Source organism: Dendrobates tinctorius, unplaced genomic scaffold (assembly GCF_039654945.1).
Source record: "Dendrobates tinctorius isolate UK_male_01 unplaced genomic scaffold, ASM3965494v1 ptg000163l, whole genome shotgun sequence".
In the NCBI taxonomy this organism is placed as follows: Eukaryota; Metazoa; Chordata; class Amphibia; order Anura; family Dendrobatidae; genus Dendrobates; species Dendrobates tinctorius.
The window spans coordinates 6173946-6189872 of NW_027361830.1; the positions used below are offsets into that span (position 1 = coordinate 6173946).

Sequence of the window (15927 nt, forward strand, 5' to 3'; positions counted from 1 at the left end):
TTGTACGGAACGTAAGGAGAAGAAGAGAACTAAGGATTAGGGTTAGAGCAGAGCCCTTCCTCAAGTTCTAAGCGCATGGCCGGGGTCAGGTCCCCGAGGTTGTATGGATACTAATGGTCCTGTGACAGACACCGGAGGAATAGAAGTTGTCGACACTTTATTCCCACACAAGACTTGGGGGCACAACAGCAACGAGATTGAGCCGGGACTTAGTAGCAAGGAGTCCCCGAAGCAGGCTACAGCTGTATGCGGTACAAGTAGAGTTCTAAGAACATCTGAAAGGAGGAACTCCAGTGTAACTCAGTACTGTGAGTACTTCACTACGAGCGCTAAGGAGGGAGACGTTCAGAAAAGGCACATATGTTGGCGTAGTGGTGGAACGGAGTGCTTCATCTTGTCTGGAGGTTGGCTGAGCCCCTGACCTGGAGGACACGGCACTGAGGTGGGCACCTGTATGCACAACAGACTGTGAGTAAAGCTTTGGAACTACATGCCCTGGTGTCCTCCACTTATTCCTGTGCCTACACACTCGGCACTGCTGCATCGCTGTGCCTGACACCGCACCATCTGCGTATCCTTCCTATCTCTTCACCTACACTGTCCTGGGACTACTGCGCTACCTGTGGAGGGCCACAACATCATTGCTGCACCACACCATCTGTCCCAGAGGATCTGTCTGCAGCGTCGGCTTAACATCTTCATTGCCGAACACCACAGGTGGCGTCACGAATCATTCACTAATAAACTTTAATCATCATTCACACACTCAACATTCCCCTTTTTACAATGGACGCCCATGGCCACGGACCGGGTCACAGCTACCGTGACTTCTCCCATTGAACTCCACAGGCCCGGTACCGAGTACCCCGCTGCCCTGGGTGAGGGGTGATCCATATACCTGTTGCTTTTAAGTAATTCCAGGTGACTACCAAATTAAGCTGCTTGAGAATGCTAAGTGAGTGTAAACCTGTCATCAAAATGAAAGTGAGGTGATTTGTGGAATCTAAGGTTTTACAACATAATCTGGTCAGTGTCACACATTTCTTAACTCGTTTTTTCCATGTTTATTATTTTACGATTTTGTTACCTTCAGTCTGAACTTACAATGTGCACATTACAATATGAACAAGGAAAACAATTGCATGAACAGGCGTGTCCAAACTATTTACTAATACTGTACATACACGCACTCACTCCTAAAGGGAGATGAACTACAGCTACATCTCTCTCCTTCCCTTCTTGTCTATTAATTACAGTTGTATACAACATGATTTTTTCTTCATTAAAGAGATCTACACACATTATAAAGGGTCAGATTTTCACTGGATTTTTAAGGGAAACTGTCAGCAGTATTTCAAATCCCAAACTACAGCATTTATATGCACATTAAGCTCTGTGAAAGACAAGCCCAAGAATACATTTACATGGCCAGTCCATTCCTCCATTACTGAGAAATCAGCATATAAATTGATGTAGATATGAGACTGAAGACCTATTGTAGTTTTGAAGGCTCTGTCACTTCAGCCCTATTCCCTGGACAGTGCAGCCTACTCCTGCTTAAATGAGTGCTCCTTTAATAGAAGTCACCCAGCATTGAGGCTTTCAGTCAAAAAGAAAGATGCAACACTGATTGTGCAATAGAGCTGGAGGGACAGAGGCTTTAGTTCAACAGGCTAATTTGCATATTAATTCAAATTCAGTTTTCTCAGTAACAGAGGGACAGACTGGTCATGTAAAGTTATTGCTGGATTTGTATTTAAAGGGAACCTCTCGCATGAAAAAACACTACTAACCTGTAGATATGGGGTTAATCTGCAGGTTAATAGCATTCTGAACCTGCCCGGTGTCCACACTTAGAGCCCTGATGCCAGGAGGAAATTAACTTTGTACCCCCTGACAGCATTCAGATTTCAGTCATAGGCCGGGGTCACACTTGCAAGTGTGATGCGAGAAACTCGCATCAATACCTGGCACTGTCGCCGGCACTTGGACAGGAGTGTGTGGATGCATGTGTTTTTATGCAGCTGCACATTCTGGTCCCGAGTGCCAGGAGCAGTGCTGGGTATTGATGAGAGAGACTCGCGCGGGTTTCTCGCATTGTACTTGCAAGTCTGACCCCGGCCATAGGATGACATTGGCGCAGGTTCATTTCTGCAGGTTAAAGGCGTTTTTTCACTTAACAGGTTCTGTTTAAAAAATGTACATGCACTTACAAATAGTGTAGGGGCATGAAATCCTGCTGACAGATTCCCTTTAAATGCTCCTTTGAATTATTAAATACACTTTTGCATCCATGTGAAATAGATTACATATGAGTCAATTTACCTGAATGATTTTCAAACTTTTTTCACTGAATAGCCTGTTAGCCATTTTCATAGTATAACTGTTGGAGGTCTGATTGATGCTTGAAGAAAATTCTTCAAAAACTTGGGGGATGTCTAGTATTTGAATGGCATCAGAAGCCTGTTGAGAACATTTTTAATTGCAATATTTCTAACGAGAGAATTATGGTAAAAGAATCAAACAGTCACAGCACATTTGTAAGTACTTAGAAAGATATAGTGCCGAAATATATATATAAATGGAACCTATATTACAGGGTTCAGTAAAGTAAATGCAAAATCCTACAAAAAAATTTTACACAAAGAACCATCATAAAAAGGGTAAAGTTTTATTGAAAAACACAAGCACAAATAAGTAAAAATGATTAAAAAGTGTAAAACCAGTAGGTGTCACCATAACACAAATTGTATGTGTAGCAGAAGGTGGATTAAAAGTCACATCACTATTGGTAAAATACAGTGTAGTGCTCCAATAAGTTACATAATAGTAGCAAAAGGTGCAATAATATGCAACCTACAAAATATATGATATGCTAGATATATTGTGCAAGTAACGCTATATACGAGGTAATTCAAATCAGGCCAACCTCATTTTTATTTGCTGTGATATTACAATATATAGTATGAGCAGTCGGACACTTATAAAAAATAAAGTAAAAGAAAAATAAATGTGAAATAAAATGAAGTAAAAATAATAATAAAAAAAAAATAAAATCATCTCCCCTTTCCCATCAGTAAAAAAAATCCAAATACATTGAAAATCCCAAAATATTTGGTGTCAAAAATACAAGTCATATTTGGCATCTGTAAAAACAGGATCTATAAAAATATAAAATCAATCAACCCAAACAGCAAAGTTTGTAAAGGGAAAACATCAAAACACCAAAATTGCGTCTTCTTAGTTGACACAAGAGTGCAAGAAAATGCAAAAAAAAGTTATTAAAATATTATATCTGCCCCAACATTATTTCAATAAAATACACAAACTCCCTACACACAAATCAAGCCCTGATGCAGCCCCATCAACTAATAATGTAAAACTTTACAAAAATAGCAACACAAGAAATTTTATTTTATTTTTACGAATTCTTCCCAATTTAAATAAAAAAACTATAAAAGTTTGTTATCACTGTAATCATACTGACCCGAAGAATCATATTGACAGTGATTTTATACAGTACAATGAATGTCGTAAAAAAAAAAAAATCAATTGTGGGATTGCATTTTTTGTGCAATTTCACCGCACTTGAATTATCATTCAAAACATATATTTGTCCTACAAGCAGAAAACCCTGATAGAGCTACGTGTATAGAAAAAATAAAAAAGTTATGGCTCTTGAAAGAAGAGGAGGCAAAAAATGAAAACATAAAGACATACTGTAATATCGCCCTGCTGGAAAGGAGTTGATGTATACTGGGGCTTGAAAGCATGAGATGGATTTAGAATTAGAAGAATTACTCATATTTTGGTTCACATTCTGTAAATAATTCACAAAATAGTAATACACGAGACTCATTCATGTTGGTACTCAATATACACAATTTTCATACAGGATAGATTTACCAGTGAATGACAGCCTATATTTCCTGATGGTCTTCTGAAGTTTAAAACCTAATACATAAATAGAAAGAAAAAGAAATACGTAAACATTAACAAGAAAATAAGAAACTTTTCATCATAAGTTTTACAGTATAAATTCCTAGCAGGCAGACAAGTTTCCTTGAAATATTCAGAATCAAACATTTTCATAAACCATGTATTTATATGAAATCCATATAATAGTGTAGCAATGTGTGACGACTCCTGGAGTGGACCCTCTGGGTCGTGGCACCAACCCTCCCAGGGCGAGCTGACCTAGTGAAGACCAGCCCCTATACAGGGAGTGTCAGGGGCAAGCCCCAGGGGGTGAGGTACCACGACTGCTGGCACCAGGCGGCCGGCTCACAGGAGACACAAGTGGGTGAATGTGTCTGCAGGAACGTGTAAAGCGTGGACACGGGAACACGTGGTATACAGATACTTCGTACGTCTGGGTGTGAGTGAAGCAGGATGCGTGCAAGGAGCAAGTCAGAGCACTGAGTCAGGCAGCAGGTGTGTCAGAAGGTGTAACAGAGTACAGGAGCAGGGTGTGTGCCAGAGGGCACAACTGAGCATAAGACAGAGTGCAGGATTGGAACGTGTGCCAGGAGGCACAACTGAGTAAGAGACAGAGTACAGGATTGGAACGTGTGCCAGGAAGCACAACTGAGTAAGAGACAGAGTACAGGATCAGAGCATGTGCCAGGAGACACAACTGAGTATAAGACAAGGCACAGGGTCTGAGTGTGTGCCAGGAGGCGCAACTGAGTATAAGACAGAGCACAGGATCAGAGTGTATGCCAGGAGGCACAACCGAGTACAAGGCAGAGTGCAGGTTCAGAGCGTGTGCCAAGAGGCACAACAGAGTGCAAGGCAGGGGACCCGAATACAGCGCACAGCCAGGCAGGGACACGGCAGACCAAGCCAGGAAGCACAACAATAATCAGGCACCTCCCCTAGGAAGAGGTAGCCTGATATAGCACATGATCACGAGAGCTTCCGGATCAAGTCCTCCAGTACCATAGAGAGGACTGACCAGGAGACCGAACTGAGAAAAGCGCGCAAGCGCAGACATAACATGAAGGAGACAGGGACCTAGGTACGAGAGGTGCACGTGCGCACCCGGCAGGACCTCCGAAGTGACCCCGGCTCTGGAAGAGATGACGTCGGGGCCGAGGTCCCGCCCCCAGGTGAGCGCGGCGTGACACAATGAACACCATATGATATAATAGGTTGGTACATTTGTAGTAAAAGGCCTTTTTATTAGTCTAAAACTGTGCACTAAATATATAAGGCAGCGTTCACATCAAATTTCACTCTAGGTTCTGGAATTGCACCCGACCCCATGCTGATGGGCCATTAATTATGACGCAAATGCAGTCTGTGTACTCTGTAATCATTTTCGGCTATATGCAGGTGCTTCTCACAAAATTAGAATATCATCAGAAAGTTAATTTATTTAAGTTATTCAATACAAAAAGTGAAACTCATATATTATAAAGAGTCATTACAAATAGAGTGATCTATTTAAAGTGTAATGTTGATGATTATGGCTTACAGCCAATGAAAACCCAAAAGTCATAATCAGTTTTTTGTGTGGTCAGCCTGCCCTGGCAGGGGCTGTGCTGAATTTCCACTCTTATGTCACTGTATGTGCCAGTTTGCTTTTTGTCCCTTATTAGATTGGCCTCTTTTTGCTCTGTTCTCAGAATATGCCAGAGTGCTGATATAGTGGAAGAAGTCTAGTGACTTCAGGGTATTTTTTGCTATCAGAAGTGTTGGACATTTTTGCAGGGTTTTTTGGCATGATTGCAGACAGTAGCATTCCTTTCCTGTCCTTTCTAGCTAGTGTGGGCCCCATCGTTTGCTCAGCCTATTTTCCTACCTGTGTTCGTGTTTTCATCTTGTCTCACCATCAATACATGTGTGGGGGCTGTCTATTCCTTTGGGGTCTGCTCTGTGGCAGTTTTAGATTTCCCTTTTCTTGCTTTAGGCTTATTTAGTCCTCCGGCTGTGACGAGGCGTCTAGAATCATCGTAGGTACGCTCCACGTCTGCTGTTATTTGTGTGGTTAGGATCAGGGGTCTGCAATCCACGTAGTTACCAACCTCTCTGGTTTTCTGTGATTTGGCTTGGTCTTGTTTTCCTCCTCGGTGACCCATTCATAACAGGTTGGTTTCCAAAGGACCTGTATTACCAACAGTCAGCTGGTGTACCAGGTACCTTATATAGGAAGGTGGGAGTTGTCTCCACCTGCTGACTATCTAAACATGTAGTAACACCAGCGGCCACTGGGGGCAAAAACCCACCAGCAGACTAACCAAACTTGTAGTAACACCAGCAGCCACCGGGGGCAATAACTAATATTAACCTCTGATGGCCTGAAAGGAAAAAAGTTTATATAAGAGAATTCGGAATCTGACACATCCAAAAATGGATCGTGTCAGTACCCCTCGTTCAATGAGGGGCCTCTGGACCCTCAACACTGCACCTCACTGGAAAACCACCTACAGTGAGGATGCCTAGATCCACCAGAATTCACCTCAACAACCACCTGACTCTCAGGTTCATGGCAAACGTGGACTGATGGAGGTGACAATGTATGCTCCGTAGGCACCACAAATCTCCAGAGCGCCGACCTGGGGAATGAGTTGTGTTTGGGCATTACTGGGGGTAACTCCAGCTGGTAATTCCCCGGGCCGAGAATGGCCAACACCTGATACGGCCCGATTACCCAAGAACTCCAGACCACTGCAGCACGCTTCCACCGGATGCTTTTGGTGGACACCCATACATACTCGTTCACATGCAGGTCCGGACCTGAACGTTTATTGTCACAAACATGTTTGCCACAAGACAGTGAACTCTTCCAGGAACTGACAACAGAGGTGTCCCCCTGTGTCACCACACTCACACCCCTGCTATTCACAGAGGGAACCACCATCTTCCTCTGACCCCTCCTCCTACGAGGACTCCGCCTCTCGGGGTTGGCTAATGGCGAGGGTTGAGACTTGCCCCTACTTCCTGGCAGCACCTCTGCTGCCCCCACTAGAGAAGAAGGGGATGGTTGTAGAAAGATGGCAGAGACAATAGCCTCCAGGCAGCAGCCCTCACACGACTGATCCCAGCTGACTACTTCCCTAGACCGCAAATCCATGACTGGTGTAATGTTAAGTAAGATATTACTGTATGATATGATGTAAGGTTCTCTGAACATTACACTCCAGAGGAGATGCTGCTTGTCAGCCCCCGCAACTCCCCTTCACTCCTTAGCAGCTGAGTTTGTGTATCTGCTCTGCCTGCATCTAAAATAGGACACCAGTCATTTCCTGTCCATTCTCTGGACAGCTAAGGAATGTAGATTAGCTACGTGAAAGAAATCTCTTTGTCCTGGCCATGCGACCAATCCAAGTATGAGTAATACTAAAAGAAGCTCTATCGCAAGAACCATACACCACAGAGATATAATAATCACATCCCTGCGTAGGACACGAAACCAGCTTTCTAACCCCTAATTTTCACGGCTCTAACCCCTCCAGGAACTGAGATATGGATTATTCCCAAATGGTGTGTCCGAACATGTTTAGGTTTTAATTATTGTATTCGATAAATTGGGAAAAATGATGCCATCAGCGTGTTTATGCGAGCCTTTCTCGTCGAGATAAAGTTAGTATAAATTTTTTAGCTAAATTGCAACTTAGAGAAAGGGGGGCTGAACTTCTCCAGCCCGGCCCCTTCTGTGAGGTCACACAGCAGAGGCCATAAGGCATGCCAAGGTTCAAACCATTCAGTTGATGCTACAAAGTCCGTGCTGACAAGAACCCCAGATGCAGGGGGAATAGTGGCTCTGCCTTCTCCCCCCCGCATGGTTTGCCTAATACCAACTAAGCACATGTAAGTGTTAATCTCTGTCTTTTTAATCCTTGCTATTTTATATTTGCAATGTACATATTTAATGTCTCAACTTTGTAACAACTTTTTATATTTGCAATCACTTCCCAACTTTGGGGAATAAATCGCAAAGTTATAAGTCTGCCTTCATGCTCTAAGAAACGAACTTAAGCGCCTTTAGATAATAGCTACTAATTTGGGGGTTTGCTACGGACCCTCTTAATTAACTCATTGATTAAGTAAATCGTAGCTGGTGGTGGCGAAATGTGATTTGGGCCCCGGGTTCAGCTGGCTGTGACAGATAGGGATTTGATAAGCTAATTGGGGCTGCGGCCATAGCATTGATAATTCCCTCACTGCAGCGTGCCGGGTGGCCAGACCTCATTGAAGCCGCTGGCCAGTGACCAATTATCCTAGGTGTAGTTCCCTGACTGACCTGAGGTTAAGGGGGGCACTGGAGAGCTGCGAGTTCCAAAGTGGAACTGAGAAAGTGGGATATACATAAATCCTGCAGTTCGTAGAAAGTTGTTAGCAGTGGTGGGGCATCCAAAATAAACCCCCTGCGATAAATTGTCAGGGCAAGACTAGCTTGCTGAATTTTTGTCACATGGTGCCAGTGGTGGGATAACTAAGATATGCCCCCACTGTGCCTGTGATAGCCGTGTGCCGGCAGTGCGTCGCATTCCCCCGTCCGTGACATACCGGTGTCAGCGGTGGGATCGTGACAACCGGGTTGTGTTTTTCCAACCAAGGGAGGCCTAAAACGATAGGTGATGGCATTCCCCCCAAGACGTAGCATGACAGGAACTCTACATGATAAGTACCTATACGCAGATGTATATTTTCCACGACTTGGGTCAACCTCCCTTGGCTCAGTGGGACAGAGCCAATGGCCTGGACGCTTAGGGGTTTGGCCAGCGTCCTACACCTCAGGCCATGGGTCTGGACAAAGTGAGCGTCCACCAGGTTGACTCCCGCTCCACTGTCCACAAACACCGGTATGCCCTCAGGTACTCCGCCAACCACCACTTCTGCTGACAAAGTACACAGAGAGGGCAAAATGAAGGAAATATACACTCCCTGGTCGCCTCCCTCCACACGACCAGGGGGACGAGGCCTCTTAGGTGGTACGGAAGTTTTGGCACGAGCTGGGCAGACCCTGTTAAAATGACCAGTCTGCCCACAGCTAATACATGCCCCCAAACCACGATGAACCGCAGGCAACACCATTGGGGAACCAACTCCTCCCACCTGCCTGGGCTCCTTTGACTGCACCAGTGAGTCCTCCCTAGCAAAGACTGCATATTCGCCAAAGCAGCAAAAAACTCGTCCACCAACCATAGAGATGGTGAATCGGCCGGCAGGGAGAAGGCCCAGGATTGGGGATCACCTATAAGGAGGGATATGATGAATCCCACCCGCTGTTCCTCATTCCCTAATGAATGAGGGCAGAGCCTGAAGTGTAGCTTGCAGGTCTCCTGAAAAAAACAAAAAATGATCTCTCCCTCCAGAAAACCTGTATGGGAAAGATAACTTGGGTTCTGGTTGAGCCTGCATCTGAGCTGAGGCCCTGAACCCACCAACAGCTGCAGCTGCCCCACCACACCATGCAGCGCCCCATGCTCCTCAGTGAGGGTTTGCAGCAATTGGACAAAGGTCTGCATTTGGGCCATGACTCACCAGAAAAAAAATTGGGCGGTTGGTAATAATGTCACGATGTGACTGGCCTTGCGTGACGCGACCCGACGATCGGTCGGTCACAAAACCAACAAAAACAAACAAGGGGACACCGGGGACACAATTACAACGGTGGGCCCTGCAATAGGGACTGGGGAAATAGACACCTCCTGCACTCTCCTAAGGAAGTGCCCTGAACTCGATGTTCCCTATACAGGTTCTTTCAACCTGTCACTGACCAGGACACCTTGGTCTCTCACTTGCCCTGCACCTATCCCTTACTAGGGAATTGGCAAGTGCGGACACTGGTCCCACTGCTGTACTAATAAGGACAAATAACAGACAAGGAAAAGCAAACAGCACTTAGCTTCATCTGCTGTCATGCACCGGACAGCAGAGTAAGGCACCTGAACACCGCTTTCAGCTGTACGGCCACTGCACCAGATAAGCTGCTAACACCACTGCTCCAGATAAATCCTCTCTTTAGAACGGTTGGTTTCCAAAGGACCTGTATTACCAACAGTCAGCTGGTGTACCAGGTGACCTTATATAGGATGGTGGGAGTGGTCTCCACCTGCTGACTAACTAAACATGTAGTAACACCAGCGGCCACCGGGGGCAAAAAACCACCAGCAGACTAACTAAAGGAAAAAAAATTATATAAGAGAATCCAGAATCTGAAACAGATCAAAAATGGATCATGACATTAATGTAGCTCAACAGAAGTATGCGGGTGAGAAAGGGCACAGTTCTCGGTGAGTCACCCAGTCTTTCTTAAGCAGCAGCACGTGCATGATATTTACTGGCTCGGAGTGTTTGGCACCTTTAATTGCAGGGGCCAACGAGCACACAGCACGTCTCTGGTCACAGTCTTTGTGCGTGGTTGCAGGGGCTCTATAGAGCGTGCCTTTGCTGTCACGGTGCTCAGAGGATGGAGCACCAAACTTCCCCTGCTGTGAGCTGCATGTTCCCGCCAAGTCTCCCCGCTCTTTTGCACGCTGTGGTCTTTTAGCTTAGCAACTCCCCTACTGTTGAGTGCAAGGGCCAGTCCAGGTTTCTAAGCTTTCCCCCGCACAACAAAGGTGACAGCCCTGACAGCTCCGAACCCGGCGCAAGAGAGGTACTCCCGGTCCAGTCCTTCTTCTTACACTCCCCCTCTCATTTTGCTCGCCATTCCATGGGCGAGAGTTCTTGTAGTACTCGTTGACATTCTTCTATTCCTTGGACAATTCATTGCCAAATAAATTGATCTTGATCATATCTGTTGGGGGGGTATCCTGGCCGTTGCCCGTTTGGAGTGCTGTAAGTCAGAAGGAGTAGTCGAGTCTGGTTGAGTAGTCGAGTCGGGCTGAATAGATGTGGGCGTGGATGCGCAAGTTTCCAACAGAGCCGCTACTTCAGGGACTTCAGGAACCTGTCCCTCTCCTGGGCCTACAGGCGACAGATCAGGAAATTCTTCTTCACAATCAGCAACTGCCGGAGGGGGTATTTCAGGAGCACTTTGCACTTTCTCTACTTGGTCAGGATCTCTCGACAAGCAGTGACATAGCATATTCCGGCGAACTACTCAAGTGGGAGCATGTTTGTCCCCTTCAGGTTAAACTTCATAGTCAGGCCCTTCAGAGTTGATTCTCTGTTTCACCTGATATGGGGTTTTTTCCCACCGGTACTCCAGTTTGTCCCGATGATGCTTATCTCGGACCAATACACGGTTCCCGACTTGGAGAGCTTTCCCTTGTAGAAGAGCTGTCTCTGGATGCTGAAGTTCCAGAAACTTAGTCTGCACTAGGTGATGTAGTGTCTGCAGATGATGAAGATGTGGGAAGCACGGTGGCTCAGTGGTTTAGCGCTGCAGCCTTGCAGCGCTGGGGTCCTGGGTTCGAATCCCACCAAGGACAACATCTGCAAGGAGTTTGTATGTTCTCCCCGTGTTTGCGTGGTTTTCCTCCGGTTTCCTCCCACATTCCAAAGACATACTGATAAGGAATTTAGACTGTGAGCCCCATTGTGGACAGTGATGATAATGTGTGCAAACTGTAAAGCGCTGCGGAATATGTTAGCACTATATAAAAATAAATATTATTATTATTTATTAAGATGTTCTCGGACCCAGGTGGACACCCCCGTCCATGGGTAGTCCTCTTCTGGATCCAATTCCAGCTCGGTAATCTTTCTTCCTGGTTGGCTGAACAGCAGGGTATATGGAGTGTAACCGGTGGTGTGCTGTACTCAGTTATTGTACACCCCCGCTAACTCAGCTACGAATTCAGGCCACCGGACTTTTTGGTCTTACTCTAGTGTCTTTAGCATCTGGATTAGAGTTTGATTGAACCGTTCACAGGCTTCATTTTCCTGAGGATGATAAGGCATTGTCCAAGATTTTTCGATCTGGCACAGACGATGCAGTTCTTCCATCATTCGCCCTAGGAAATAGGCGCCTTGATCAGAGTGGATTCTCTTTGGGCAGCTGTACACTTGAATGAGATTCTTGCAAATGCCATGTGCTGCTGATTTGGCAGTTTGATCATGTGTCGGAGTCACAACAGAAAATTTAGTGAAGTGGTCCGTCATCAAAAGACAATGCTCATATCCGTGGTGGGCCAGACCAATCGTCAGGTAATCTATCTGTCATGATCCCAGTGCAGGTTTTGACTTGCACACCAGGGGTTAATGTCTTGATCCCAGTGCAGGTTCTGACCTGTATACCAGGGGTTAATTATTGTGGCCTCTTTTTGGTTTGGGGAGAGCTTCTTATAGCCCTGGGAAGCTCCAATCCCTGTCAGTTGTACTTTTGCCATTGGCAGTGTGGTGACCCCTGTGTGCCTGTGCCTTTTGCCTGCCTTCTAGCTTGCTTCTATGGTTCTGACTCGGTTCTGTCCCCCGTTGTGAATTTGCCTGTTGATTCTGTACTGTATATCTGTTTCTCTGGTTTATGACTTCTTAGCTACATCCTGACTATCCGTTCTGTCTAGTCCTTTGGTATTGTCGTGCTATCTCATGTTTTGACCCCAGCTTGATCTGGTTTATGTCTCTGTCTATGCCCCTTGGTAACTTTGTCCCATAGTTACCCTTCTAGGAGTTTTCCTTCAGCTCCTAGCTCTCTGGTGCTTAGGCCACACCCAAAAAAGTCACGTGCTTCAGGTCCTGTTAGTCTGAAGCACGCATCGTCACCGCTGCTCCCTGCTCCACAGGTATCTCTGAGCACAGTTTGTCTTACTCAGGACACGCGCAATGGCTCAGTGTGCAAGTGCAGTGCGGTGTCCCTGACACTATCATCATTTCTTCGAGAGGAGCAGAAGTCAAAATAGTCTGTGTGGGACCCCTTTGCTCTGGAGGTTTAGCTAATTCACAATTTCTACATTACCAGCAGGCCTCTTCCACCACAGCTTTCAGTCGAGAATGATCAACTAGCTTTTGCAGCCACTGAAAGGTCTTCTCTTGACCGCAGTGTGCTTCCTTGACACCCAGTTCCCGTTGTAATTGGATCTTTCAGTACAACAGCCCATTCTTCAGTTGGAGCCTATCCCATTCCCGAAGGATCTGCAAAGTCCATGGGGACAGGGCATCTCTCTGACTGGGAAGTTGTTTTAGAGTTACCCACTGTCTCGTTTGAATGAATTCCCACCTTCCTGTTGTAACTGGACCCACTCATCACAGGACTGTCCCAGTATGCATTTCTGGGACACAGCCTGTACCTGTTCCTGCGTAATCACCAACGTCCTGACAGAATCACAGAACTCAGGGACCTCTTCAGCCTCCAGTTCTTCATCTCGGTTGGGTCCATTCTTCTCATGTGTCACTCTGGATAAGGCATCTGCATGGGCATTCTCAACTCCCCTCTTGTAGGTGATTCTATATCGATACTTCGCCATCCGAGCCACCCAGTGCTGCTCCAGGGCCCCTAGTTTCACATTTCCCATGAAGGCTAGAGGGTTATTGGCAGTGCATACAAGGACTTCATAGTTAGACAAGTATTCCGCAAACTTCTCAGTCATGGCCCACACTAATGCCAACAGCTCCAGTTTGAATAAACTGTAGTTTTCTGGATTCCATTCAGAGTCATGGAAGGACCGGCTCGCGTAGGCGATTACTCGCTCTTTTTCATCTTGGTTCAGGGACAACACAGCTCCGAGTCCATGCAGGCTTCCATCAGTGTGGAGAATAAATGGTTTTTAGAAGTCTGCATAGGCTAACACTGGCACTTCAGTCAAAGCCACCTTCAGAGCTTGAAATGCTTTCTCTTGGAGATCTCCCCACAGAATAGTCCTGCTTTTTGCACCAGATGGCAAAGAGGACGTTACCTGACAAGGTCCGTGGCAGGTGGCCTGGGACACTGACTGTGAGGTGTTGGGAAGGAAGAGGAGTAGAAAAGCCAGCACAGTGAGATGGCCAGGAAAGGCACATACTGAAGGGAGTCCTGGGAAGGTGGATTGTTATGAATGGGTCACAGAGGAGGAAAAAAACAACAAGCTAAGTCTCAGAAAACCAGAGAGGTTCGTAACTATGCAGATTGCAGATCCCTGATCTTAACCACACAACTAGCAGCAGTCGTGGAGCGTTCCTACGATGATCCTAGACACCTCATCACAACCGGAGAGCTACATAAGCCTAAAGCAGGAAAAGAGGAAAACTAACTACCCCAGAGCAGACCCCAAAGGAAAGATAGCCCCCCACATGTATTGACGGTGAAACAAGATGAAAACACAAACAAAGGCAGGAAAATAGGCTGAGCAAACGATGGGGCCCGACTAACTAGAAAGGACAGGAAAGGAAAGACACTGTCTGCAATCCGCCAAAAAATCCCTACCAAAATAATGTCCTACACTTCTGATAGCAAAATTAACCCTGAAGTCACTAGACTTCTCCCACTATATCAGCACTCTGAAATATTCTGAGACAAAGCAAAAAGAGGCCAATCTAATAAGGGACAAAAAAGGCAAATTGGCAAATACAGATAAATAGAAGTGGAAATTCAGCATAGCCCCAGCAGGGGCTGGCTGACCACACAAGAAACTAAATTGACCAACAAGCGCAAGTGTGAACATTAGCAAAAAACAAACTTAACTTGAGAAGACTGGAAGAGAGCTGAAGTCCAAGACCTGAGAAGCAGACTGAATCACCAGCACCAGGATAGGGCGTCGGTTGTCTTATATCCAGTCTGATACTCCAGAGATCCAATCGTTATCCTCCTCATCAGGTGGCAGATCACTACCACTTAAACCAACCTCACTACTTCTGTCGCCACCAGAGGGAGAACGGAAGGAGAACTCTCAACTGGTGGAGCAGAAAATGAGCTCATAACGGTACCCCCCCTTGAGGAGGGGTCACCGAACCCTCATCTATGCCACCAGGCCGATCAGGATGGGCCCGGTGAAAAGCACGAGCCAATTTATTGGCATGAACATTAGAGGCAGAGACCCAAGAATTATCCTCCTGGCCATAACCCTTCCATTTGACCAAATACTGGAGTCTCCGTCTAACCAAACGAGAATCCAATATTTTCTCTACCTCATATTCCACATTGCCTTTAACCAATACAGGGTCAGGAGGTGCCGCTACAGGAACTACTGGCTCAACAAACCTCTTCAACAGTGACTTGTGAAATACGTTATGGATTTTGAACGTAACTGGAAGAGCCAATCGAAAAGAAACAGGATTAAGAATCTCCAAAATCTTATAAGGTCCAATAAATCTTGGCTTAAATTTTGGAGATGCAACCTTCATAGGAATATTCTTAGATGACAACCAAACCATATCACCCACTTTAAACCGGGGACCAATGGTCCTATGCCGTTGGAAAAACGCTGGGCCTTTTCCTGAGAGAGTGACAACTTATCCACCACTTGGTCCCATATCTGCTGCATTCTCACAACCACAATGTCCACACCTGGGCAGGACGAAGATTCCACTTGCCCTGAAGAGAATCGAGGATGAAACCCAAAATTACAGAAAAAGGGTGACATCAAAGTGGCAGAACTAGCTCTATTGTTCAGAGCAAATTCGGCCAAGGGCAAAAATGAGACCCAATCATCTTGATCAGCAGATATAAAACATTTTAAATAAGACTCCAGGGTCTGGTTTGTTCTCTCAGTCTGCCCATTGGTCTGGGGATGAAACGTGGAGGAGAAGGATAACTGGATTCCCAGATTGGAACAAAAGGCTTTCCAGAATCTGGAAACAAACTGGACCCCTCTATCCGACACAATGTTCTCAGGAATCCCGTGTAACCGAACCACCTGTTGTAAAAACAAGGGTACCAACTGAGCGGAAGATGGCAACTTTGGGAGTGGTACAAGATGGACCATCTTTGAAAATCTATCACAAATCACCCAGATAAGTCATTCTCTGAGAGACAGGAAGATCAGAAATAAAATCCATTGAGATATGGGTCCATGGCCTCTTGGGCACCGGCAGGGGCATCAGCAACCCACTAGAACC

At 45.9% G+C, this 15927-nt stretch overlaps 1 protein-coding gene across 1 annotated transcript in view; it reads right to left on the bottom strand.

The window, feature by feature from the left end:
- Window positions 1-15927, bottom strand: part of LOC141052851 (serpin B6-like) — an 80211-nt gene that overhangs the window by 55211 nt on the left and 9073 nt on the right. The window contains exons 3-4 of the mRNA XM_073550156.1: window positions 3907-3954; window positions 2326-2463 (exon numbers count right to left, since the gene is read on the bottom strand). Of these exons, the coding sequence (XP_073406257.1) occupies window positions 2326-2463; window positions 3907-3954 (186 nt within the window). The remainder of the gene's footprint in view (window positions 1-2325; window positions 2464-3906; window positions 3955-15927) is intronic.